This window comes from Kwoniella europaea, chromosome 1 (genome assembly GCF_036810445.1).
Source record: "Kwoniella europaea PYCC6329 chromosome 1, complete sequence".
Classification (NCBI taxonomy): domain Eukaryota; kingdom Fungi; phylum Basidiomycota; class Tremellomycetes; order Tremellales; family Cryptococcaceae; genus Kwoniella; species Kwoniella europaea.
In genome coordinates, this window is record NC_089487.1 from 3,706,252 (window position 1) to 3,732,268 (window position 26,017).

A 26,017-nucleotide genomic window follows, 5' to 3' on the forward strand; every position below is an offset into this window, starting at 1 on the left:
TATCGGGTATCATATTGAATCATTTCGCTTCAGTCGGAAATTCAATCGTATTCCATCATCATCATTCTATGGACTGTTTCTTTCTGTGCTTATCCATCACATAGCAAGTATATTGGACAATCTCGATAAAGATCTCAACATCTCGTGATCCTAGGATTCTAGATCCTCTCAAAGTGTCATATTATTATAATCTCTTTGTGTATGTGCATGTATATTGGTGTTTTGTAAAAGTGCATAATACGATGATTACATGTTTGGTGTTTGTTGTGAGAGCTTTTGGTCAGATAAACGCTTGTATGTACTTGAGGGAGCCGTCAACAATTTTTGTATACATAATTGATAGATGGTGATAAACAATGATCTAACGTGCAGTGTACAATACTGAACACCACAGGTGTCAAGCTGAGATAGCATATGTTATTATGCTAACATGATATCTCACTCATACACAGTCTTCTCAAGATGTATGATCGACTATGACCATTTTATAAAGACCAATCATGAACATCTTTCTCTTCAACCTCTACAATTGCCTCATCATCATCAAAGTCCCATATTTCCCTCCCATCAGCAAATACCTTCCAATCTCTTTCTTCCCATCCACCAGGTCTGACATTATGTAAACCCACTTCGTAATTCTTCCATCTCCACATTTCACATCTCTCTGACCATGTCCAGATCAATTTGACCTTTTCTTTTTCTTTCTCTTTATCTTTCAGATCTACAGCTTTAGAAGCTGACGATTCGAGTGCTTTGAACGCTTTGGCTATATCATCCATTCCCATTGGTCTCTTCTCATTTCCTTTTCTCTCTTCTTCGGGAGCTAATTTTGGTCCTGGAATAATAGCAGCTTCTGCCTCGTGCTTCTCATCCTTCCTTACATCTTTGGGATCTGCTTTGCCATCAACAGGAATGGCAATAATAACTTTCTCATCTTTCTTGTCCCCCAAGGCAACTGCATCACCAGCAGCAGGAACAATCACCTCTCCATCGATAAGCTTGATATTACTGACGGGTGTACCTGGAACTGAAGTTTCATCTTTTCTGTCTTTTCCATCGGACTTTTGTTCATTACCGCCTTCGACCTTCTTGTCCTTCTCACCAACCTCCTTATCATCTTTATCTTTGCGTTTTGCATTTTCCTTTTCTTTGACCAACTTCTCTTTCTTCTCTCTCTCCTTCCTCTCCCTATACTCCTTCTCCCTCTGAGCTTTCACCATCTCACCGAATACCCTATCATGTCCAGAGGTAACAAGCACTTCAAACTTGCCGGCTTTTTCCTCGGGCTTGAAGTTGATATGCAGTTCTGTCCTTAGTAGGAAAAAGTTATGGGATAAGAGGAGATATCCCCCGGCAGGATGGGACCAGTGTCTTGAAGGTTTCTACAAATCCCCCTCCAGTGTTAGCTCAACCAAGCACTACCTCACCGAATATGGCATGGCATGGTACCCACCTCCACATTGTATACACATTGAACACCAATAGTAGCTAAGATCTCTTCGACACCTTCTTTAGTCCATTCAACCTCTGCTTCTCGTTTACCCTTCTCGACAGAAGTATCACCACTGTCAAACTTGTCTTCGGTCTCAGTAGTTGATTGATTATTCTTTGCTTCAGATCCGACTTTAGCCTCTTCCAAATCTACCTTATTCTGATCTTTGTGTTTCGTTTCATCCTCTTGGATCGATCTTTGGATATTTGATAGATGGACTTTGGCAGATTCTTTAGTCCAATCGAATTTTGACCAAAACTCATCTACTGCAATCTACCATTCAACACACAGCAAGTCAGCACAATTGATTGATGATGGCTTTCATTGACAAAATCACAATCCTCCCCAATTTAGAAGCCCAAGGTACTTTTCTTACTTACCTCATGATTATCAGCTTCTACCAAGACGTTCCACAACTCCAACAAAATACCCTCTGCAGTCCTTGGTAATTCCTTAACTTTATTTAATTCTCGCTGCTTTTCTAATTCCCTCTTCAGATCCCTTTGCCATTCACCGGTAAGACGCTTGAGAGCCTCTCTCTCTGAACGCTCTTTCCACTGTTCAGTCAACCATCCATCTTTTGTCACATCCACATAGATCACCTCATTGCCTACTGCCTTTGCGTATGCGTGATATGCACCCCTGGGATCACTGGGGATAGGTGGATAGGGTTTGAGAGGATTCAGATCAAGCTTGGTTCGGATGGGTCTGAATGGTGCAGGAGGTAAAAGCCGGATTGGTTCCAATGGCTTTTCAATTTCTTCTGAAGATTCAGGCTCCGGCTCCGGTGTCAGATCTTTGATCTGGGTAGACTTGTTTTTGTTTTTGTCTGGAGCATCTTTTTTCTCATCAGCTGGTGGCGGATCTTCGCCCCTTTCAGCTCTACCTTTATCTTCTATGATTGCCTTGTCGTCTGCTTGAGGTGTATCAGCACCACCGTCACCGTCTCCGTCACCGGGAGCAGGAGTTGCAGGTTCAGGGACTATCGATCCTCGAGTAGCTGGCGTGGCAGGTCCGGCTTGTTCGTTCTTTTTCTGCTCTTCATCTATGTTCACCTTCTCCTTTGCTTCGTCTTTGGGCTTATCAATGTCCTTGTTGTCTTTGGGATCTTTCTCCTTCTTGTTTTCGGTCTTCTTGTCCTTTTCTTTGTCAGTAGGCTTAGGTTTAGGGGGCGGAGCGGGATGGACAGCTAATGCCAAAGGAGGAGGCACAAAGTATCTGTGTAAGGACATCGTGCTAGTATGGTGTTAGTCAAGTGTCACGTCGAATATCCTAATCGATAGATGCAATTTCAATAAAAAATGAAGACTATCGAGACATGTTACTGTATAGCCATGACACTTACAATGCTTATCTAGATATGCTCTATGCTATTGCGATCGGATGACAAGATCTGGTGTCAAACTTTCAGCTGTTTACTTATTGTTTTCACTTTAATCGTTGATATGCTACGTTGGCTTTATATTGCTCGGTATTTGACTAGTCCACAGACATGATTGACTCGATTTAACTAATATATATCTTCACCAGCCCGTGATTACGTCTTACATTTCGGACTGATGTATGGAAGGAAGGTCAGGACGTGTCAAAGGACCATGAAGGGATGAAAGGATTGGAGGGGATGAATGGAGGGATATTGTATGGCGGAGAAAGTCTTGCACGATTGACGGGTTTGCCACCATAGAGGTCGCTTTTGGTACCAGTAATACAAGCAATCCTACATATCAAAGAAGATGTACTTTTCAGCAAAGACTGCGTCAGTACATCTGAATGGGGCGGGTACAAGTCCTCTGAGCTCACATGCAGCTGTGTTGGGAGAGAAACGCCAAAATGTCAACGGATGCTCGATCTGAACGGCTGACACAGTCACTTTGGTGCGGTAAATCTCGCTTTTAAGGGTTATTGACAATCTGGCTTCTAGTGTGCACCCTCCAGGCTCAGCACAATGGGCCATGAAGCAAGCAGAGGCTTGAATGTCGATATTTCTCACCTCTATCTGCAAGACAAGTGAGACTTTGTGCAGACTTTCATATCAGTAGTTAGTTAAACTGAACTTATCAAAATGGGCGGCTACAGTGGCAAAACCCGAAATTGTGCAAGACTTTCTCCTCCATACAATACATGTATATATGTATGTTGTAAGGTTCTGGGACGTCAGTCTTCGGTCACTTGTTGACGTTGCCAGTCTGACTTATGCTGTCAGACAGAATACAGATTTCTACTGTACACTTGATATGTTCATTGCATGTCCGTGACGAGCCCAATCGCACAGTTCTCTTGCTTCTGAGTGCGAGGATCAACCAAGTCGGAATATACGAGTTGTGATTGTTACATGACATGAACATACTACGACTATGAGTTTCGTCCTGATCTGATCTATAATATCTAGTTTACAGTCAAGAGTTAAATAAATTCAAAAATTTTACAACAAAGGTACTAGTGGTACTCGACATATCCACAGAGAACATGTGGTGACGACGTAGAATGAAGGGATATATCGAGTCCAACTGATCCTGCACGCACTGCTGAATGCGGTAAGTCGAAACAATCAAAGAAATGGTGTGAGGACATGGTTCCGCTATGACCCTCATCCACATCCTCTAGGGTTTGATGACCTGTCGGATTGGCTTAACTATTACCGTTGCCATTGACAATGACCATTCCTGGATTTACGGTCTATCTATGAAACCCTATTACCATCCGTCCTTTTGAACAAGTATATTCCCAACGATCGGTCCCATAATCAATTGCCTTTCTTCCCCTGTTCTTCTTCCATCTTCATCTTCTCAGCCTCTTTCTCCCATCTAGTCAATTCATCCCTTATAGCCTCCAATCTCTTCTCAGGGGTGGGGTGCGTAGCTCTAGTCCACAATTTAAACATTGAACCAGTCCATGAATTATCCTTCTTTGATTTATCAATAGGTAGAATCTCATGTAGGTCCGCTACCGATGTCGAGAAATATGATAAAGCTTGATGAGGATCGTATCCTGCCAAAGCGAGGATCCTAATGCATAAAAGAATAAGCACCAAGCAGCACGAGGTATATCCATCTTTTTAATGTTTATGTGTCTGTGTATGTGTCGCTCACCTCAAACCAGCTAAATCAGCTTCGTACTCGTGTATATACTGAAATCCAATTTCACCATACTTATCAGCTAATTCTTCTGTACTTGTTCTTCCGACATTTGCTAATGCGTCATTAACGGTCGGTCCAAGGAACCATCTACAAGCAGCAAATCAGATATCAGCATCGAGTCAAGCAAGATCTTTCAAATGTGACTGATTCATTGGCGAACTCACGTAAAAGGCCATATGAACGCTCTTACCAGATCCATACTCAGACCCAAGACACTTGGCCAAAGGACCTGTTGTTGAGATAACGTCTCGAGATGGTGACTTAACAGTAAATGACCCATCTCATGAGCTAACACACACGCTAACTGTAATGTCTGCTCCTCAGTCGGTTGAGGTGGATTTTGTCTAGAGGGAACAGTTTTAGGCGATGAGAACAATGAAGAGAAGAATCCTCGATTTGACGTATTGGATATGGGTTGTTGAAGGTCCACTTGCGACTGTATTTGTGATGGAGTCGAAGTGTTGGATTTCCGACGCAAGATCATATCTAGCAGACCCGTAAACACCACAATCCCACCTGCTCTCTTCCCTCCGAATCCATAGGAGAAAGCATTCTCCTCGTGTTTATCCATCAACATGAGATTATACGGCGGTCCAATCTCCAGATGTTCTTGACCCGAATTAGACTTTTCACCAGGTAAAACGGAATGTAATCTTGATGATACTCTAGGTCGAGGTTTTATAGGATGATAGGCAGGTGGCGGGATAGCAATGATTGGATTCAAGTCTCCCTGATTTGTCTTTTGAAGTTGTAGTTGATTCTTCAAGACTACTTTTTGATCTTCTGTCAAACTATGACAATCTACCAAAATGGCATTTTCCAATTTACTCAATGTACTTTGTACCCAATTCCATCTCCAGTCGTTTGGCGGTATTATAGGTGGTGCCGGAGATTCAGCAGTGGTTAATAGGTTGATTACCGATTTATACCAATTGGAACCTGATAGACTGTTCGATATTGTATCTTCTTCTTCTGGAGTTAAAAGGATCAACCTCCATCTACCTGTTAATGGAACTCTTTCCAATCCAGCTAGGTATACACTTATAAGTACCAAGAATGGTAAACCGAATACTATACCGATGAACCATCTTGACATCCTATACCAATGTTTGAATACCTTGAGACCTAACCAGTATCTCCTCAATTGTTCCACTTCACCTTGTTGGCTTGGTGTCAACTCGTCCCACGATACTTTAGATGCAGGGTGTAAAGGTGGTATGAAGAAATTTCCTTTTCTTATCCAATTGATCACGTTCCTCTCATCCATGGCACATTCACGCATATGTTTAGGCGACATCGAAGTCATGTTTGACGACGAGGATGACCGATGTCTACGCCCCCTACCAAATCTTGAATAAGGGAAAGGAACAGGATAAGCGATTTGACCTTTCTTGCCAATCATCCCACCACCAAGTGCCTCATCGTAATCGGAATCCAAAAAATCTTCAGCATCCTCTTTAGATAACGATATCCATTTCTCATCTTCACACCACATTTTCCAGAATTCTGTGGCCTCTTCGCTGACTTTAGGTTCGACGACATCTTTTTCTAGCCATTTGCCTGCGTGTGCCATCTTGAATGCTGCGAGTGTCCCGATGGGGAAGAAGGAGATGATGATTCGTGAGAATGCTGTTGCTGCTGTCAGGATTGACGTGCCCTATACAACATCAGAATGTCAGTTATGGTTCGTATCGCAAAGATAAGATGACGAGCAACAACTGACCTTGAGAATGGCTATTGAGGCAGGCAAGAGAGGTATCGCATCTCTTCTGTGGGTAGCATGGAAGTATCTGCGATGTGCGTGTAAGCTCGTAAGATCTGAGGAATGTGACGTGGAATGTCGAGGGTTGCTGAAGATGCCCATTGGGGATCCGCGGGGAATTTGCTGCTCATACTCGATGGCTCGTCCTTTGCCCTTGACATCTGAATGTAAATTATATGGTCGAGGGGTGTAGGCCTGTCTTGAGGAAGAAGCTGAGGGGGAGGATGATGATGAAGATGCGAATGAGGCTGTGGGAACGTTAAGGTATGTTGGAAGACATACGGAGCTGGGTTGCCGAGAAATTCTCGTTCGTCTGACTATGAACATTTTGGTAGTATCATTGAAGAGAGTCTGACTGTCAGTTGAGGGGATCTTGTTATTCGTCTCAAGCCATCAAGATATGCCAAGGTGTCAAGGTATGGATGGTATGGGAAGGATTGAAGGTAGCATGAGATAGCACGAGATTAGTTGTAACATCCCATCCCAAAATAGCGCTTACGACGGATTATGCGGTGAGTCGGCAACAACCATAACACAAGGCACGGGGCCATTCCAGCATTACAAACTAATCTCCGAGTCATTACGATCATCTCTTGTAATGGGAATACAAATCAATCGTAACAACTTGCACGAATGGTGCCCCATGAGCAACAACGTCATACATACACATATACAGCAGCAGTAGAAAGATCCACAATCAAACGAGTACCATCACAGTGGAAATGAAAAGAGATGTTAAATCTACCAATACAATCTCATCAGAATACATAGCAACTGATATCAGAAAAACTTCCAAGATGGCTTCAAAACAACACGCCCACTTACTATCCCTGGTCAGAAGTATGATCCCACCCCTCTCACCTAAATTACACAAGGGTCAAGCTGGTGAGTGTACACGCTGCCCCTTTCGGATGACCGAACAGAGCTGATTGAAATATAGGTAGGATCGGTGTACTGGGTGGATCTGGAGAGTGAGCATCATCCTTTCTTTCTCTCTTGTGTCAGAGCCTGAGCTAAATGGGTTGATTTATGTAGCTACTCCGGAGCACCTTACTTCTCTTCCATGGGAGCTATGCGATTCGGGGCTGATTTGGCGCATGTGATCTGCGAGCCTGGTGCTGGAGCTGTCATCAAGACATAGTGAGCTTTCAGCTTCACTACGATAACGAGAGGAACAAATCGCGAAGCTCACCATATTCTTCTGATGTGACAAAGTTCCCCTGATCTCATCGTACATGGTGTCTTGGACGAATCGAAATCAATGGATCAGATTAAAGAGGAATTGAAAGGTATATTGGCTAGACTAGTGGGTTGGATCTATCTGATCACTCTGTCATCTGTCTTCAGATCTTGATACCCTTGAACAACATGAATGCTGATGGAATGTATGCTTGACAACATAGCACGTTCTCATCGTGGGGCCAGGTTTAGGTCGCTCAGAGCACATGCAGAACTGTGCCAAAGTAGCTTTCGAAATTGCCAAAGAGAATGATCAGATGGGTGTGGTAGTTGATGCAGATGGGCTATGGCTGGTTCAGGTGAGTCAGATCAATCGCCCTCATCTCGTCTCTCTTCACCATTCGGAGCCTGTCTCCACAAAGGAATACATTTACCCAAATGAACGAGATAACGAGATCTGAGTTTGAATTGCTGACGATCCGTCTGCGATAGAACGAACCTCAGGTGGTCATGGATTGGCCAGGTGTACCTCGTATCGTCTTAACTCCCAACATCATGGAATTCAAGCGACTATGCGAGAAATTGGTCAGTCCAGCTATCATTTGGGTATATTGCTTCAATAAGCTGATAGAAGTTGTTCCGATAGCAAATCGACCCCAACTCCTCGCCCGAAACGTTATGTCCCAAGCTCGCCTCTGCCCTTGGTAACGTGACGATCATCCAAAAAGGCTCTACCGACATAATTTCCAATGGACTTAAAATCCCTCCGTCTCTCAAGGCAGAGGGAGGTAGTGCAGAAGGGAAGGATGATATTTTGGAGAGTGATACTGAAGGTGGTTTGAAGAGAGTTGGAGGTCAAGGTGATATCTTGTCGGGAAGTACGGGCGTGTTAATGGCCTGGGGAAGTGAATGGGTCAAAGGATCTTACAAGTGAGTATGATACATCGAAACCGCATGACTTTGAGAAGGACAGAACATACGACTGATACGTATGAATTGTGGTAGACACGTCGGTCATCCTCCTCCTTCAGATAAGGGAATCGCAGAGAACATCCCTCTTCTCGCTGCATATGGTGCGTCAACTTTCAACAGGACGGTATCAAAGAGAGGATTCGAGAAGAAAGGTAGAAGTATGGTCACTGGAGATCTGGTTGATCTGGTTGGGCCAGTATATGAGGAGTTGTTCGGTAAACCTGGTGAAGAAGAGGGTAAAGGAAAGCTTTAGAGTATTATTGTAATTAACAGATATACGGGCTAGGGAGCGGAAAGGTCGGTTAAATGAATGCATGTAGCTATAGATACATTGGTAGAAAATCCTAATCAATATTCTCGACCCGTCTCGAATCGACAAGACGACGAATCTTCGTGAAGTGGTGCTTTCCTGGGTCGGTTGAGGAACCTCTCAATACATCTCCAAACTCTGTAACCAATGATGTAAGATCAGCCTTTTCCGTTTGCTGGACATGTTCACCTCATCGATATCTGACTCACCATCCCATCATTTATTTCATAATCCTGTAAAGATACGTGATCTTTGAAATTCGTATACCACTTCTTCAATTGGATTTTCTGTGCTGTCGTACCCGTCTGAGCAGCGATGAGTTTCTTGAGATCTCCTACTGTATCTGTTGGGAGGCATTTTACTCGTACTGAATTGTTAAATTGACAAATCAGCTTGTATTTCCAATTTAATCACGTCTGTGAAGCTGAATTGAGGGAGTAAGTAACTCACCTTTACGTCCCATTCGGTCGTTTGCTATCACTTCTATGAATCGCATTGATGCACTGTCAGACAGAGAAGTTATCAGCTCATGATTTCTTACATATCGGAGGAGAGATTAGGAAGATGGGTTGAGAGTGATGAATCGATACCCACGCTGATGGTGCTGAAGGTGCAGCTGCAGGAGGTCTAGCAGGAGGTCCGCCTGAAGGTCCAGAGGGATGTTCTCTTCGCTCGTCTCTATCTCTTCTTCCATCTCTATGTCCATCTCTGTCCCTATCTCTATCTCTTCTATCATACTTATACCTCCTATCATCATCTCTGTGTCTATCCCTCCTATCCCTATCCCTATCATCTCTCCTATAATCACCCCTATCATCCCTTCTATCCCTATCCCTATCCCTATCTCTTCTATCATCACCTTTCACTCCCATCCTATCCAATGGATCCTCTTTCCTGCCCAAACTACCCATACTCGTTTGTACGCCTCCTGACACATTACCCATCGTATTCCTCACGCCCTGTTCTCTCGTCCCTCCAAATCTCTGAGGCACTTCACCCCTCTCTCTCCTTTCCGCGCGCTCTCGGGCAGTAGGCTCGTCATCCAGTGGATCTCTACGCTGGGAGAAGGAACCGACGGAGGAAGATGATTTTTTGTAGAATGAGAGTTCCTTGGGTTTCTTGGGGTGATGACGGGGTGGAGGGGAACGGGAGCGGGACCGACGTGGCGAGGGTGAACGGGGCATGTCTGGCGAGTTCAGTGTGGTTATTGGCTACCGGAGTTTGACCGCCTGTATTATTGGCTGGCCCTCTATCGAAGGTGACGGTGAGTATGGATTATGAGAGGAGCTGGAGTAAACTCGTTGCTATTTTACCTGCGCTTGTCGATTGTCACTTGTTGTTGCTGGTCGTTATGTGGGGTGCATATCCAAGATCTATGGGTTCCGTGTGGTGCCCCGCCAAATCACTATCTGATCAACATTCCTTTTGCCTACAAGAATCATTCACTTGTACAAGCATCTTCTCGACTATATCAATATATATTCATCACCTTGACACTTTGATGCAGCAGCAGAAATATGGAAGGCCTTATGTCTCAAGGATCTTCCTTCAGTCGAGCCTCCACATCACAAGCCGGGCCATCAAGGAGACCTAGCAAATCCTCATCTTCCAAAAGACCCCGAGAAGAGAATGATTCCGTCAAGCAGGAAGACGATGACAACCCTCCACTGCCAGAGATGGACGAGGTGAGCTATACTGATGCGTTGAAAAGCACGACTCCGCCACTTCCATCTGTGAGCTGATGTCAATAAAATCATAGCACTTCGTCACCTTCCGAACGGACGTCGTGGGAGTTCAATACTATCGAGGTCTAGTAGGAAGAGGTGAATATGTGATGCTTCGAAGACAACCTGAGAATCAATATGATTCGAATGCAGTCCAAGTGAGTTGAATGGAGATAACTGTCCTGCTTATCGCTGCAGCTAACACAAAGAACATTTTAAGGTGATCAACGCATCTGGTACTCAAGTTGGCCACATCCCACGTACTGTGGCAGCCAGACTTGCAGAATTAATGGACATGTCGGCGATCACAGTCGAAGGTAGGATGGTGGGACAGAATCTAGATGGGGCAAAGCATTACAAGATGGGAATGTAAGCTGATTGGTAGCGGCGTAACGCTTGCAAGCTCATCAAGCAATTGAAATTATAGGGACTTGTCAATCTACGCTAAACCCTCCTTGAAAGAAGTCTTACAGACCGAGTTATCTTGGGCATTGCGGGAGACAGCTGTTCAGAAACCACCTCCCACTGCTTCAATCTCGGTATCAGGATTCAAAGGTCATGGGGATTCCGGTGTAGGCTTACCGGTAGGGGACGAACCTGCTATGAGAAAGCTGTTGGAAGGTTTGAAACAAGTTGGAGAGGATCAGAAACAGGCAGATAACGTCATGGTAAGCTACTCAAGCCTCTCTATCGTAATAACTTACTTTCGCTAATCACATTGTATGTTGCCCTGATGTAGGACTCGTTGACCTCTGATATCGATGTTTCGAAATTACCTCTTCATCCTGACCCACCGGGAATTGCGAATGGTCAACTGAACACTGATATTCTACCTCATCAATCTCAAGCTCTGAAAGTGAGCGACTGAACTTGAATAGCTGTCACTCGGTTCTTGAAGATAACTGATAGTTGCTTTTCAGTGGATGATCGAAAGGGAAAACCCAAAGCTTCCTAAATCACCGGGAGATAAGCAAGTCCAATTTTGGGTTAAACAGAAAGGTGATCATAAAGATTATTTCCTCAACGTCGCTACGAAGACACCGCAGTATGATGAACCGATTCTTGGGAAAGGTGGAATCATTGCTGATGGGATGGGTTTGGGTAAGTTGATGTGGACACAAGGATTGTAACAACGGCTGACAATTTATAACATCAGGTAAAACACTTGCTATGCTTTCTTTGGTCTTGGCTACGAAGAAAGATAAAGGACCCACGTTGATTGGTGAGCTAATAGACAACTTCGTTGAGTGATAAGTCAGCTAGCTAACTTACGAGGTTGTTGATCCAGTCTGCCCACTCTCCGTGTTGAGCAATTGGGAAAAGCAAATTGGGGATCATGTCGCTCATGGTCAAATGACACATTATACTTATCATGGAGCTTCTAAGGGAGTTACAGCGAAGACATTGGACCAATATGATGTACGCTGGGGAGTTGCCCGAAGATCTATACCCTGCAGCTGACCTCGATGCGTCGTGTTAATTTAGGTGATCATCACGACTTACAATGCTATAGCGGCCGAAGCGCCTATCGAACCACCAAAGAACGGAAGTCCAAGTAAGGGAAAGAAAGCCAAGACCTCCGCTGCGAGTGCTGGACCGCTCTTCAAGGTGAAATGGAAGAGAATAGTGGCCGATGAAGGTCATGTACTGAGGAATCCAAAAGCCAAAAGTGAGCTAAGGGGAGTGTATTCGACATTACAATCAGCTTACAGATCGGGATGCAAACAGTGACCCAGGGTTTCGCTGCTCTCCAAGCTGAAAGAAGATGGATCTGTACGGGTAAGCTGTAGATGGTGTGATGCTCTTGGACCTTTTAGCTGACTTGCGTATTCCAGGTACCCCCATTGTCAATTCCCCTAGTGAGATAATCTTTGCCAGGGCTCACGATTCCAGCTCACCTTGCTTCTTCTACAGGTGATCTTGGCTCGCTTCTCACCTGTTTGAAAGTCTGCAAACCACTGGACCAGCCTGACTACTTCAAGACCCTCCTTCTTCGACCACTCAAGCGAGGAGATCCGACTGCAGCTAGATTACTCCAAGCTCTCATCGGTGAAGTCCTTCTCCGTCGAACGAAAGACTCGAGGGACTCCAATGGACAGAAGATTATCGAGTTACCTGGGATCCAGTATTTCCGAGTTGGAGTGAAGCTTGATGAAGATACTAGGAAAGTGTATGATGAGATTCTGGAAGGTAGTAGACAAAGGTTCCAGGAAGCCATGGAGACTGGACAGGTGAGCACCTACATTCGGCTCTACCAAGTGGATGACATGTTGCTGATGTGTTGGATAGGGAACTGCCAATGTTTTGAGTATGTTGACTAGAAGTAAGCCGCATCTCGCCTGTGAGAGAAAATGGACTCAAGCTGACTGCCCTCCCTGAAAAGTGCGTCAACTGTGTCTCTCTGCTCAACTCGTCCCTCAATCGTTCCTTGATGATCTTCGTCGTCCTGTCCCGAAAGCGCCAACTGGTCCAGCAATATCGATTTCCTCTTTGACTCCAGAGAAGAAAGAAGAACTTATCGCTAAACTCCGACAATATATTGAAGAGGACACGGAATGTGGTGTTTGCTACGATGAAGCTGAGTTTGTGAAACGTCCTTGTATAACAGATTGTGGACATGCTTGTAAGTGTTGCAGATTTGAGCATGATCAACTTAACAGCCTGCTGATACGAGTGGACAGTCTGTTATCCATGCATCGAACGAGTTATCCTCTCTGCTCCTCTATGTCCAATGGACAGACACCCTATAGGGCTACCTTCGATCCTGGAGCTTCCACCAGATGATACACCTGACTATGTCGATCCCCTCGAATCGTCCCAGGCGGACAAATCACTCTTACCTGCAAAATCAGCCAAGATCGACGAATTGGTAAAATACCTGAAAGTCTTTCCTGGCGATGAGAAGACTTTGGTGTTTAGTCAATTCACCAGTTTCTTAGATCAGGTGGCAATGAGATTGAAAGAGGAGGGAATGGGTTGGACAAGGTTCGACGGTAGGATGAATGCTTCCAAGGTGAGTAACGATCAGATGTCACGCTAGCGTATAATCTAGGATATCATCTGATGTGGTTTTCCTGTTTATCATCCTTAGAGACAACAAGTCATCAGCGAATTCCAGAGACCCATCACGCCGAAAAACGCCAAATCAAGTCCTAGAGTTATGTTGATTTCGTTGAAATCCGGTGCGGTCGGGTTGAACTTGACTGCCGCTTCGAATGTGTTTTTGGTAAGTCAACTAAACCGATCGAGTTTGGTACACTGCCATGATGGGTGTGAGCTGACGATGGAATGATAGTGTGATCCATGGTGGCAGAGTGCGATTGAAGCTCAAGCTATTGATAGAGTACATAGGGTGAGCTTCTTCGCTATTGGACATCGTCCTGAATTATTAGCTTGCTAATTACTTGTATCGTAGATGGGGCAAAAGAAGGAAGTCAGAGTGTTTCAGTTGATAGCTGAAGATACTGTCGAATCAGCTGTATTGGATATCCGTGAGTTTGCATGACCACAACTAAAACGTAGTTGCTGCTAAAAGAAGAGGGATTACTGATATTGTTCTATGGTCTCGACGTTGTAGAAAAGAGGAAAGATGCTTTAGTAGCTAAGGTAAGTGTTGCTCAATCGTCATCAGTTGCTCTCGAATTTGGTGATTCGCATGCTGATCGTATCAGGGAATATAGGCATTTGAAAAATCCAGTAAAGAAAGTAAGATGACGAAGAAAGAAGCTAGATTTGAAGAGCTGAAAGAGCTGTTGGGTGTGAGTTGAGTTGATGGACTCTGAAGGTGATGGTAATTTTGTTATATATGAGAGTTGATTTATGATGGGGACGAAGGAAATGTCAATAATGATTGTATTATAATAATGATAATTTATGATTGATCTATGTCTACTCGTATGCATTTGTTTCCTGTGTAATGGACAGACGATTAACGTCCAAATCGAATGGACGTTGTGAATCATGTACTTAAAGAAGGATTTCAATACATCCTTTTCCTTCTTCTATAAAACCTGCTTCTCCAGACCTCCTTCTCCTTCAATCCCACCGTTCAAACCCTCGTAAGCCAGTAAATTCCTCCTCTCTTTCAAGGGTCTCTTATCTCTTCTTCTCTTATTCAAATGCAATCTCTCCATATTCGTCGTCAAACCATCCTTCCTACCATCCCATTCCCAAATTTGCCTTTCTGTCCTCAAAACTTTCCCGCCATCCAACGCTCGTTGCTTTTCTTCTTCCCTCCTTTCCAGTTGATTCTGCTTGAATTCATGATACGTCTGGCCAGGGGTTTTCTCTCCTGATATAAGACTATTCCAATGAGATGGATAATCCCATGAGGGGGTGGATAGATTAGATTGTTTAGGATTGTTTAAACGCCATACGAATGTTGGTTTACCACTTGAACCTGATGAAGGAGAAGATGGGTGAGATGGGGTTTTGATTAAGAGGGATTGGGAAGATAGACGAGCGAGGATTTGAGATTTGAGGTAGCTGCGGATCATGTGCGTGATGTTAGTACGAATGTATCGTTGGATCACGAAATTGAGAGATGATATTTGTAGTTGGTGTCGACAGGATCGTAATGTGACGAATGGATATGTTTTCTTCACCATACTCGGTGAATCATGTATATAGAAAGATAACCCACGAGGTAGATACGAATGGATGACCTTCCGGAATGACATTGACCCCCTTTTCTTTCTTGCCCGCACTCAAGACATTATTTCCCTTGCCTTTTCCTTTCCCTTTCGAGCTGCTTTCAGCAACCGTTGAAGAGCTGGCCTGCAAACCAGTAGCATCGTGATTTGGAGTTTCACTTTGATAGATCTTCAAAGCTTCTTTGACTAATTCTTTGGTTGTTAGACCCTGCGCTGCGGTGGACTCCGAGAGGATCTGTCGGACGAGTTGGAATGCCGAGGGGAGTTGTGAGGGTGCTCGGGTGAGTGACATATTGGAACGTCTTGGACTTGTGGATATGAAGTGATGTAGATGAATGCATCTACTAAGATTAGACTTGGCTTGTTCGAAATCTCAAAAGTCAAAGTCAACCTTCAAGATGACTGACTGACTTGTACGGTGGTGAGTTGATAATTCCGTGATTCTCCGATCATAGAAGATCAATGTGGCACCGTGTCTTCATTCGAGTTCACTTTTGACTTTTCCAACCAGGTCAAGCTGAAATGTTGAAGATGAATATCTTACATCTGAACAGTCATCGTATACACCTATCTGCCTACACCTACACTCGCTCGTGACTTACTTGTACAATACAGTTTAGCATTTTTTCCAACCACACATCGACTGACAGATCAAGAACCATCCCAACGACAGTCTACCAAAATGCATTTACTAGGACACAACTTACCAGACCACAAACCTCTCAAAGTGAGTTCTTGAACCATATTACCTCATCTCACCTTACTTTCCTCTCTTACCCATACTGATACGTCCATTTTCTTCGTCTTTCAGATCGCCCTCTTGACATTCTACGGCCTCTCTCACCCCCTCGCATCCCGACTCCTCGCCAGACTCTCCATCCACTCCGAAGCTCTCGTATCAGATTTGACCGAACCTCAACTCACCTCTCTATCAGCTTACCTCTCTTCTCCATCTACAACAGCCAAAGTCCGTGAAACCCAGTCGAACATTACCCTTTCTCCTCCGGGGGGTAAGCCACTTCCTATACCAGGGAACAAATCTATCGTAGCCACCACCCAGAACAATAAGGGAAAGGGAAAAGAAAGGGATGATCCGCTAGATGAATTGAGATTAGAGACTGAAGCTAGGAGGGGGATGCAGGCTGATATTGCGCATTTGAGGATGGTCGGAACGTATAGGGGTAAGAGGTGAGTGGACGAGTTATTATCAGTAGAATGCAGGGTATGGGTATGGTAGTCTGTCGTAGAGATAGTATTGGTCTTGGTGGTATGAGTGATTACAAAATGGGTCAGGAGAGATTTAGATACAAGGATGATTTGATATAAGATAGAATAGTTGGAGTGATTGATAGTGGGACAGAGATTTTAGGAGGATAAGCGATTGAAGAGATTATCAAGAGAGACCTTTCAAAATAGATGGAGTCATTCACGATTACTGACCAGCTTTCTCCTCGTACTTACAGACACGCAGCAGGTTACCCCGTAAGAGGTCAACGAACTCAAACGAACGCTTCTACAGCCAAGAAGCATAATAGAGTAGAGAGAAGGGGTTTCGCTACGTGAGTTGTGTCAACTTTACCATCGATTCAACTATTTTCAGTTTAGTTCAAAGTTCAATCTGATGCTGACATTGTTTGCGGACTTGGTCAGATATTCAATTAGACAATCTTTCGGTATTACGGAAATACCTCATCCTCCATCTAGGATATTGAACGAGATACCGCTATCTCGTTTCGTATAGCATAACATATAGCATATAGCATGATGGTGATGCAGCAATTTCCATCACATGACGATCAATTTGGCCGTGGAATGAGAATCAAGCGAATAAGTATTCTCAATGATGCACACGGCGCTTCATTCTCGATTCCCAACATCCATCACAATGCAAATATGATGCATAAAATATCTATCCTAAGCCTACACCTGTACCTATCCACACAGATCCTTACTGAGCAGCCACCCTCGCTCTCTTAGGTTGCCAAGCACCCGCTTTCTTAGGTTCATTCTTATTATCTGTCGTTGTTTGTGTAACGCTCGTAGTGGGTTTACGTTGGATAGGTAAGGGTGATGATTTGATGGTGTTGAATACTCTCTGGGCATGTTCGGCATTTCGAATGAAAAATCCTGCGTATCGTCTGTGAGAGGTAGTTTCTTCGACGTGAACCATTGACTAGACATTACGAACAAAACAAAACAAAACGGATCAGTCGATATCCCTTTTCACCATACTGTATGGTCCAAGCCATATATATTGAGAGAGAAGCACGGCACTCACCCCATCAATCGTAAAGTCCAAGTTATTCGTCACAATCCTCTCACCATCCAATAAAGTATCTTGTTGTTGACCTTTCGCATAAGTCCTACTGGCCGCTTTCAACACCATCAACTGTTGAAGGATCTCTTCCTGTTCAGTCTCTCCTTCAGAGAAGGTAACCAATTTCGAAGCGTCAATCGAAGTGTACAATTTCAACAGGTTTCTTATGTTGGATACACCTCGAACGGCAACTACGTCAGAAAGGAACAATTCCAGATGTCGTTGCGTGGCGTCTATGGGTGGGTTGGCAAGGTATGATTCGAGTGCTGAGGGATCTTCGTATGGTGGTGGGTTGACGTTGAGGTATTTGGGGGAGGCGGATAGGAAGAGGTCTTTGAATGTTTCGAGGGCTTCGTCACTACATGCAAAAGAAAGAATATTAGCTTAGTGCATATACGTAACACCCTAGCTGACGGATTTTGTGGGAACAGACACTGACCCTCCTCGTTGTAAAACTGATAATTGATCTGCGTAATGCTCCTTGACGATACTCATGATGCTTTCGTCGGAAGGTCCAGGCGAAAGGGTAGTGCAGATGGCGAGAAGGGCGTACATCCTCTCACATTGTTTGGTTATCTACCAAAAGTAAACAATATCAGCTCAAAATCGAATCCAACCGAGTTTGCCAGCTGACTCACCGAACCATACTGGTATGACCTGGTGTGGTACTGCTTCATTCGGATGAAGAAGATCAAAACGGAGATGAAAGTCTTGATAGCATCTGGCCATCTTCCCAAAGCCATATAGGCACATCCAACATGATAGTAGGTGGTAACGTGACAAGCTGTGATTCGGGTTAAGAATGCACCACCTGAAAGATCAACATTTTCCATTGTTTGAAGGGCCACTATTAAAATTCATGAATCAGTATCAGCGACAATCAACAAAATTTGTGTGATGCGAATGGTATTGATTATTCTGGCCTGTACGCAAAAGGCAGACTCACAAGTAGGATCACCCAAAAGGACATGCACTCTCAACAAACAAATCAAAGAGAAATAACCTAAATTCCTGTACAGAGGTTTACTTCCATACTCTCCAGCTAATTCTTGAACTTCTTCTGGTGTTTTACCTTGTTTCTCTGCTCTGAGCTGTTCGTTGATTTGTGATTTTTGGACCAAGGAATACAAAACGTTGAGAACGGAGTAAGATGACCAGATGTTCTGAGCTTCGGCCAAAGCTTCTAATTCCTCTTCGTTCTTGTTTTTGGGGTTGGCACGCCAAGTGGAGAAGTTGGAGAATTGGTAGACGAACTCGTCGAGCATGTCCCATAACCATTGGATTGGTAGGTCAAGAGGTACAGGACCGTCAGAGTCTGTCAAATCCAGAGTAAAGTCAGCACAACAACATACGTGCACGTGTCAGTGAAAGTTGAACTCACTCAGAAGGTAGTTGAAGAGTTCACAGATGTTTTCGTATGATTGGAATCGATCGTCGATAGTAGGTTGAAGTTTAGCATAGACATGTCTGAAGTAGAGCTATTGATTTCCAAGATATTGTTAGCTGTCGTTCAGTAGGTCAGGTACTCGAGCGGCTCACCTCTCGGTAAAGTGTCAGGAAAACTTGATCTGCGAACCCAACAGTCAGCTGTCAATCTACATGCTTCTAGCCAGTAGACTCACCATTTCCGACCAAGGGAGAGATGAGTTCAGCTTCAGGCCATTCATTTTGAGAGTAATGAGCTTGAGTCAACTTGTTCCATCCACTTTCGTACATGTTGGTGATGGTTGGTAAGTCATTCTCGAGGATAGCTTGATGGAAGAGGACGAGGAACTGAACCGGCGCATGAAGGTCAACATTAATCCTCACACTAACTGATCCATCTCCAGAAGGAACGTCTGGCCATTTAACAAGATGTTGCTAAAGCCAACGACTGTATAATGCCATATCCATCTTCAAGCCTAAGTCCACGCCTACTCACCCTCTTGACATCCTCTGGGACCTGTTCCAAAGCCTGCAACTGCTCCTGCTCCTGCTCAGCTACCATCAATTGCTGTTGCGCGTAGGCATGTTGTTCCAGCTCCTGCAATCTCCTATATTCATCTGCGTCTGATTCAGGGTTGTAAGATTGGACTGGGACGGCAAGGGAGGAAAGGAGCTCGTCCTCTGTTGGCTCGTAGAATGCAGTTGGGTCGGCCATTTTTAGGATTGGTGTAGTGGGTGGTCTTGTATGGTGTAGTTGATCTTTTTAAAGACTATTATCGAGAACAATGAACGATGAACGAGTGCAGTGAACAAAAAGTCAAAAGTCTGAGTGATAGCTTAGCTGCTGCCTCACCTGTCGAGTGATTATTAAAACGCCGATGGCGATGATATTGTGGCACTGCTCTGTAACTGTCACATATCCCTCCACTTGACATGACCGCTCTCCGACCTCTCCTCTGCATGTAGATAGAGGTATGCTGGTAGTGAATCCAAATATAGCATCAGGATCTTTCTAATGCTCACCACGATGCAAGTCATACGCCCAGTCATACGGAATCTACCAACTCGAGAAATAGCCCCGAAGGTCAATCCGACTCGTCTGGGACCAGCTGTCGGATGTAGCTATTGGCGATATCGAACATTCGCTACGCGACCTCAACATGATGAACAGAAGGAAGAGATAGATGATGGGGACTTATTTGGAGATAGTGGAGATGGCACTTCCCATTTAGTAAGAGATATCGATCAAGAAGATCCGAACACGGATCTCGTAGACTTTGAAGAAAGTATTACTGGACCTTCTGTATGTTCATTCCACATGGTGAAGGAATGTTAATCATTTTTGTTAATGGTGTCATCGCTGTAACAGCATCAAGGCGAAGACACCTCTTCCAGTAAAGATCAACTTCTTCATCGGCCGAAATTACCAACTTCGATCAAACGACTAAATCGGATCTTGTCAAGACAGAGAGCGGTTGAGATACCAGAACATGAATTGGATGAGAAGTTCGTGCGAGGTGAGTTATCTAGCATGTATCTCATATGCTCGGTCTACATCATCCTTTCTATACAATCTTGTTTTCCGGTTCGCTTTCATTTCGCTGACTCGTAATTATTTGAAAAGGCAGAGGACCCGGCGGTCAAGCAATAAACAAAACCAATTCCTCCGTTTCCCTCACCCATATCCCAACAGGTATAAGAATCCAAGCGCAACCTACAAGATCAAGAGAAGAGAATCGTAAAGTGGCTCGTAAGATCCTCGGTGAACGTCTGGAAGTACTTAGGACAACAGGTCAATTACCTGGATACGACATTGCAGGAGTAGTAGTGGATATACCTCAAGATGAGGGGTTGATGAGAAGCAAGAAAGAGACAAAGAAATTTGAAGAGAAGGTCTTGAGTGGTGCGTATACGAAGAAAGAGGTTAAAGAGGAGAAATTGAGAATTAGGAAGTTGAACAAGAAGAAAAAGGCGAAAAGGAAATATGGTAAGAAAGGTGAAGGTGAGGTTGAAGGTGAAGAAGAGTCGGATTTGGGTATTGATGGTGAAGGAGGAATGGTTGATGTTGCGAACAATAGTACAAGGGTATAATGATGCATGATTATGATACATGATGGTAATATCTCATTGTTATATATATATATATATATCGATTAAGGTCCAGTCTCAAGGTTGATCTGTTTACCGAACTTTGCGTATCTGAATCAATAATCAATCAACCGTTGATTAGCAAAGGTCATTATCTCCCCATATAGTTATCTGGATATCATACAAATCGTTTGATGTTTGTTGATTATAGAGAACCACACTCACAATTGGACTTTCAAATCTTTCATCCCCGACTCACAATCATTCTTCTTACTTTCCAATCCCTCAATCTCACTTTCATACCTCTTCAAATCCGATTTCAACTGTTTCCTTGCATCTCTCAACGACAAATGGAAGAACGAATCTCCTAATTTGTATAGTATAGGTTCGGAATCTGAGTCGGCCAATTCTAATTCCATTGATAAGTCGTCATAGTATTCTTTCTCTTCCTACACATCGTCATCACGCATGTCAGTCACAGGTTCACAATGTTAGTAAGATATCAAGACCAGACTTACGTTTTTCTGTTTGAGGAGATCTTGGATATCTGTCAATCGATTGTTAAGCTTTGAGAATGTATTTATACGCTGTTGGTCCTCTGTGACATGAATGATATGTCATTAGCTACTTTGTATATCTAGCTAAAGGTTCAGAACCCACCCCAAGCTACCTCCACTCCATCTCCTTCGTCTTCTGGTGGTAGCTAACAACGGATCAATATGTCAGCTGATTGCTCCTTTGCAAGACCTCAGGAGAATTTCAGCTCACCAAGCTCATAGTGTTGTCAATCTGTGAATAGTTGCCAGGTGGTCGAATGCATAACACATCTTTACGTTGGATGTCATGTTCATTCGCTATGATCATCGTGGTACGAGTAGTCAGCTTGTAACATCAACAGTACTGATATATTTGATCCCGATCGTATGCTATATCTGCTTACACGTCATGATCTGATGCCGGATTTACGATTACGTTGATAACACGCGTATACGCTACACGCGTTGATTGCCTGCTGTCTCACTTTCCATCAGACTGACCAACTGACTGACAGACTTCATTCCACCCCAAAGGTAAATCATCATCGATATCGTCAACATCATCACCGACAACCTCTCATGTCACGGATCCCAGTCCCGAACGGAGGTCTACATCATCAATTACCACACTCAACGTACGAAGCAGCTTCCAACCCAAAATACAGTCCTCAACCCAATCACAATCAAACGAGAACCAGTATGAACACTCATAGTCCAGCGGCGGATACTAGGAAAAAGCTAATAAGAGGGATGAGGTGAGTACTGTCCTCTCTCACTTTCCATCAGACTGACCAACTGACTGACAGACTTCATTCCACCCCAAAGGTAAATCATCATCGATATCGTCAACATCATCACCGACAACCTCTCATGTCACGGATCCCAGTCCCGAACGGAGGTCTACATCATCAATTACCACACTCAACGTACGAAGCAGCTTCCAACCCAAAATACAGTCCTCAACCCAATCACAATCAACCGAGAACCAGTATGAACACTCATAGTCCAGCGGCGGATACTAGGAAAAAGACTAATAAGAGGGATGAGGTGAGTACTGTCCTCTTGCATACCTCTTCTCACTTGGCTTCCAACATTTCTTCTATGTTCTTCTTGTCTGCCATTATCATTTCATGCATCCAATCTACTCTCAATCCAACCTCTCTCGGGTGTACAAAAAGGATGGGATTATAGGGATTGTTTGTGGCTTTTGATTTTTAGTGTTTGTTGCGTCTGCTTGTTTCAAAGCTATGACCTATCATTTGCATCCTTATTCAATCCACATTACATCCCATTCCATCTCGTCCTCCATCATCCATTCCTTTGTCAAAGTCATCATCTTCATCCCTTCTCGATCCTTCATCACCCACTCATACATGGGATAGACCGATGAAATCCGTTTGATCAAAGTGACTCCCGGCGCGAGTTGTTATGTTTTGTTTTGATTTTTAACTTTTGATTTTGATTTCTCTGCCCTGAGCGAGTTGACCCGACCCAGACAAACAACCATATCCCATCAATCCATTCATCTTTGTTCTTCCTTCCTTCTTCATATCTTCTTCCTTTCATAACCTTCCCATTGCATCTCGTGATCACCCATCCGTTTGCGCCCGCACCCGTCATTTGACTTGTTTCCCCACATTCCTTATATCTATCTTTATCTCTTTATCTTTTTCACCCATCCTGGCTCATATACCCTCGCGTTTGGTTCTCTTACTCAGACTACCCTTTCATCTGCATCTTTCCTTGCTCCCACTACCAACAAATCCACTATGTCACGTTCCCAATCTCAATCCGGCTTTGACGTCGCCCCTCCGACTACCACTCAAATACCCCTCGATACCCCACCATCCTCCATACGCTCAACCAACTCCTCAACTACGATGGAACGACCACCCATACAACACTCACCATCTGTGCCCTTCCCTGCACCTTCACATTCAATTACTGCTGCCGATATAATGGCTGTACCACCTTCACCTGCATCCAAACCTGTTCCACCGAAACCTCATCGGTCGGCATCGAACCCATTCAAACATAAATCCAAATCAACAACCTTCCCATCTTCCTCTGTGCCCACACCTGGAACCGCCACGCCAACGCATCTACCTCCTACACCCGAATCGGAAACTAACGATATACCTCAACGACCACGTTATCACTCCACTCTATCGCGTTCCCAATCAACTGGATTTGCCGGTAAATTACAGTCATTGAGAAAGAAGATTGAAAATGAGTTATCACGAAAACGACCTGGTTCAGGTGCCCCATCGGCTCAATCTTCCGGAAGAAGAAGCACCAATAGGAAATTCCAGAAAGGTACCGTAGCTGGACTTCGACCGAGTCCCGCTCTTACCGTTCCGGAGGGAATGAGCGTTGCAGATGCCTCTCAATTGTGTGCTGCCAAACGAGCCGACTGTGTTTTGGTCGTCGACGATGAAGAAGGTTTGAGTGGGATTTTCACTGCTAAAGATTTGGCCTTCAGGGTGAGTAGAGATTTCTCAAAGCGAATAGGAGATTGTTTCATTTTTATTGATTGTGTGTTTCCTGTGTTTAGGTCACTGCTGAAGGTCTTGATCCCCGACTGACCACTGTTGCTCAAATCATGACCAAAAACCCTATGGTCACTCGAGATACCACTTCTGCCACTGAGGCCTTGCAATTGATGGTCAGCAAAGGGTTCAGACACTTGGTGAGTCAGCTGAGATTTTGACTTTGCATACAGAGCTGATGATCTGTTATCAGCCCGTTTGTAATGAGGATGGCGATGTCGTCGGTTTACTCGATATTACCAAAGTATTCCATGAGGCACTTGCGAAGGTCGAACGAGGATCTTCAGCCACTTCTCAACTTCACGCTGCTCTTGCCGGTGTTCAATCTGAACTTGGTCCCGGTCTATCCACCAACCCTCAAGCAGCAGCTATGATGGCCTATGTCGATGCACTGAAAGAACGAATGGCTCTCCCAGACTTAACTACGGTCATCGATGCAAGGACCACTCCAGCTACTGTCACTCCTAGAACCTCAGTCCGAGAAGCTGCTAAACTCATGAAAGAACGACGAACCACCGCTGTCTGTGTTATGGAGACCAACCCCGGTACTTCCGCCATCTCGGGCGTTAGTGGTGGTAACAATATCCCTAAGATCGCTGGTATCTTCACTTCCAAAGATATCGTTCTTCGAGTCATCGCTGCCGGTCTCGACGCTTCGAGATGCAGTGTGGTGAGAGTCATGACTCCTCATCCTGATACTGCTCCTCCCACTATGGTCGTCCAGGATGCGCTCAAGAAGATGCACAGTGAGTTGGTAAACGATTGTCGAAGGTGCTCATGCTGACTCATATGCGCAGCTGGTCATTACCTTAATCTTCCCGTTGTGGAGACCGATGGAAGACTTATTGGCATTGTGGATGTACTCAAACTCACATATGCTACGCTTGAACAGGTGAGCTGACATTTTTGTTAGCATCCACATGTGCGTTAGCTAATAATAGATTCAGATCGAGTCCATGAGCGAAGACCGATCCAACGAGACGGGACCTATGTGGGGTAAATTCTTCGAGGCTCTCCCTGGTGCCGGTGGTGATGACGATTCCGTCTCTGTCGTCTCTGCCTCTGATCGACCCGATACCCCCTCTCGACCAAGTCACGGCCGTGGTCTCTCATCGATGACTTCGCCCATCTCTGAAGTCATGCCCAACGACTCAGCCTCAGCTGTCGATGACAACGCCTCAGAATTCGAAAAACGAGGTGCAGCTTCTTCTGTCGCTCCAAACCCTGTGCCAGTTGACGATGGTACCTATGTCTTCAAGTTCCGAACACCATCCGGAAGGACTCATCGATTCCAAGCTCGACACGATTCATACGAACTCCTTCGAGATATTGTCGCTGGTAAATTATTGACCGACCCATTCTTCACTGCTGAAGGAGCCAAGGAGGGACAAGAAGTTCATTTACCCGATCCATCGAATTTCACTTTACATTATACCGATGACGAAGGTGATTTGGTAACTATGACAGCTGACGGGGATGTCGCCGATGCGGTCCGTATCGCTCGAGGTCAAAAATCGGATAGAGTGGTGTTGTTGGTAGATGGAGGTAAAGTGTGGGAAGAATTTGCTAGAGATCTTGGAGGTGAAAAGGCAGTAGAAGAATTAAAGGAAGTTGAAAAGGACATTAAAGCTGTTGAAGAATCTGAAAAGAAGATGGAAGCACCTAGTGCTGATCCTACCTCTGAACCAACCTATGGACAAGAAGGAGTCGTTCATTCGAAATCTGCTCCTGCACCTATCCCTACGAAAGTTACTGCCCCTGGATCAGGAGAGTTGATAGCTGGAGTATTACCTAAGGAATTAGCTTTACCTGCTGCGATTGGTTTTTTGGGTGTGGTCATTCTTGGTGTTTTCGTGATGGGTAAAAGCAAGTAA

At 44.5% G+C, this 26,017-nt stretch overlaps 11 protein-coding genes across 11 annotated transcripts; 5 read left to right on the forward strand and 6 right to left on the reverse strand.

The window, feature by feature from the left end:
* Nucleotides 1-485: 485 nt before the first annotated feature.
* V865_001399 (uncharacterized protein) lies at nucleotides 486-2,724 on the reverse strand (the record flags this gene model as incomplete). Its single annotated transcript, XM_066225217.1, has 3 exons — nucleotides 486-1,382; nucleotides 1,454-1,765; nucleotides 1,873-2,724. The coding sequence occupies 3 exons, from the start codon at nucleotides 2,722-2,724 to the stop codon at nucleotides 486-488; spliced, it is 2,061 nt and encodes a 686-aa protein (XP_066081314.1).
* Nucleotides 2,725-4,235: 1,511 nt separating this feature from the next.
* On the reverse strand, nucleotides 4,236-6,718 carry V865_001400 (uncharacterized protein; the record flags this gene model as incomplete). Its single annotated transcript, XM_066225218.1, has 4 exons — nucleotides 4,236-4,497; nucleotides 4,582-4,716; nucleotides 4,794-6,286; nucleotides 6,353-6,718. 4 exons carry the CDS (start codon nucleotides 6,716-6,718, stop codon nucleotides 4,236-4,238), a joined length of 2,256 nt encoding a protein of 751 aa, XP_066081315.1.
* Nucleotides 6,719-7,188: 470 nt separating this feature from the next.
* V865_001401 (ATP-dependent (S)-NAD(P)H-hydrate dehydratase) lies at nucleotides 7,189-8,795 on the forward strand (the record flags this gene model as incomplete). The annotated part of the gene is made up of 8 exons (XM_066225219.1): nucleotides 7,189-7,276; nucleotides 7,332-7,362; nucleotides 7,427-7,531; nucleotides 7,607-7,697; nucleotides 7,795-7,929; nucleotides 8,063-8,155; nucleotides 8,217-8,500; nucleotides 8,576-8,795. The coding sequence occupies 8 exons, from the start codon at nucleotides 7,189-7,191 to the stop codon at nucleotides 8,793-8,795; spliced, it is 1,047 nt and encodes a 348-aa protein (XP_066081316.1).
* A 177-nt stretch (nucleotides 8,796-8,972) lies between these two features.
* On the reverse strand, nucleotides 8,973-10,036 carry V865_001402 (ubiquitin-like protein 5; the record flags this gene model as incomplete). The annotated part of the gene is made up of 4 exons (XM_066225220.1): nucleotides 8,973-8,990; nucleotides 9,062-9,219; nucleotides 9,303-9,355; nucleotides 9,447-10,036. The coding sequence occupies 4 exons, from the start codon at nucleotides 10,034-10,036 to the stop codon at nucleotides 8,973-8,975; spliced, it is 819 nt and encodes a 272-aa protein (XP_066081317.1).
* Nucleotides 10,037-10,369: 333 nt separating this feature from the next.
* Nucleotides 10,370-14,343, forward strand: V865_001403 (uncharacterized protein; the record flags this gene model as incomplete). Its single annotated transcript, XM_066225221.1, has 20 exons — nucleotides 10,370-10,537; nucleotides 10,612-10,734; nucleotides 10,797-10,945; nucleotides 11,004-11,244; nucleotides 11,316-11,432; nucleotides 11,497-11,677; nucleotides 11,733-11,798; nucleotides 11,865-11,995; nucleotides 12,062-12,245; nucleotides 12,305-12,355; nucleotides 12,412-12,435; nucleotides 12,491-12,807; nucleotides 12,866-12,899; nucleotides 12,960-13,199; nucleotides 13,258-13,589; nucleotides 13,668-13,802; nucleotides 13,872-13,928; nucleotides 13,992-14,067; nucleotides 14,154-14,182; nucleotides 14,257-14,343. 20 exons carry the CDS (start codon nucleotides 10,370-10,372, stop codon nucleotides 14,341-14,343), a joined length of 2,742 nt encoding a protein of 913 aa, XP_066081318.1.
* Nucleotides 14,344-14,577: 234 nt separating this feature from the next.
* V865_001404 (uncharacterized protein) lies at nucleotides 14,578-15,520 on the reverse strand (the record flags this gene model as incomplete). Its single annotated transcript, XM_066225222.1, has 2 exons — nucleotides 14,578-15,061; nucleotides 15,219-15,520. The coding sequence occupies 2 exons, from the start codon at nucleotides 15,518-15,520 to the stop codon at nucleotides 14,578-14,580; spliced, it is 786 nt and encodes a 261-aa protein (XP_066081319.1).
* A 390-nt stretch (nucleotides 15,521-15,910) lies between these two features.
* Nucleotides 15,911-16,969, forward strand: V865_001405 (uncharacterized protein; the record flags this gene model as incomplete). The annotated part of the gene is made up of 4 exons (XM_066225223.1): nucleotides 15,911-15,955; nucleotides 16,040-16,416; nucleotides 16,692-16,787; nucleotides 16,879-16,969. 4 exons carry the CDS (start codon nucleotides 15,911-15,913, stop codon nucleotides 16,967-16,969), a joined length of 609 nt encoding a protein of 202 aa, XP_066081320.1.
* Nucleotides 16,970-17,176: 207 nt separating this feature from the next.
* On the reverse strand, nucleotides 17,177-19,685 carry V865_001406 (eukaryotic translation initiation factor 3 subunit L; the record flags this gene model as incomplete). Its single annotated transcript, XM_066225224.1, has 9 exons — nucleotides 17,177-17,401; nucleotides 17,507-17,903; nucleotides 17,985-18,121; nucleotides 18,184-18,392; nucleotides 18,492-18,860; nucleotides 18,927-19,023; nucleotides 19,085-19,113; nucleotides 19,168-19,318; nucleotides 19,467-19,685. 9 exons carry the CDS (start codon nucleotides 19,683-19,685, stop codon nucleotides 17,177-17,179), a joined length of 1,833 nt encoding a protein of 610 aa, XP_066081321.1.
* A 312-nt stretch (nucleotides 19,686-19,997) lies between these two features.
* Nucleotides 19,998-21,061, forward strand: V865_001407 (uncharacterized protein; the record flags this gene model as incomplete). Its single annotated transcript, XM_066225225.1, has 3 exons — nucleotides 19,998-20,273; nucleotides 20,340-20,487; nucleotides 20,595-21,061. The coding sequence occupies 3 exons, from the start codon at nucleotides 19,998-20,000 to the stop codon at nucleotides 21,059-21,061; spliced, it is 891 nt and encodes a 296-aa protein (XP_066081322.1).
* Nucleotides 21,062-21,123: 62 nt separating this feature from the next.
* Nucleotides 21,124-21,922, reverse strand: V865_001408 (uncharacterized protein; the record flags this gene model as incomplete). The annotated part of the gene is made up of 5 exons (XM_066225226.1): nucleotides 21,124-21,169; nucleotides 21,284-21,507; nucleotides 21,577-21,656; nucleotides 21,719-21,761; nucleotides 21,827-21,922. 5 exons carry the CDS (start codon nucleotides 21,920-21,922, stop codon nucleotides 21,124-21,126), a joined length of 489 nt encoding a protein of 162 aa, XP_066081323.1.
* Nucleotides 21,923-22,464: 542 nt separating this feature from the next.
* On the forward strand, nucleotides 22,465-26,017 carry V865_001409 (uncharacterized protein; the record flags this gene model as incomplete). The annotated part of the gene is made up of 6 exons (XM_066225227.1): nucleotides 22,465-22,641; nucleotides 23,313-24,077; nucleotides 24,149-24,283; nucleotides 24,337-24,889; nucleotides 24,941-25,035; nucleotides 25,091-26,017. The coding sequence occupies 6 exons, from the start codon at nucleotides 22,465-22,467 to the stop codon at nucleotides 26,015-26,017; spliced, it is 2,652 nt and encodes an 883-aa protein (XP_066081324.1).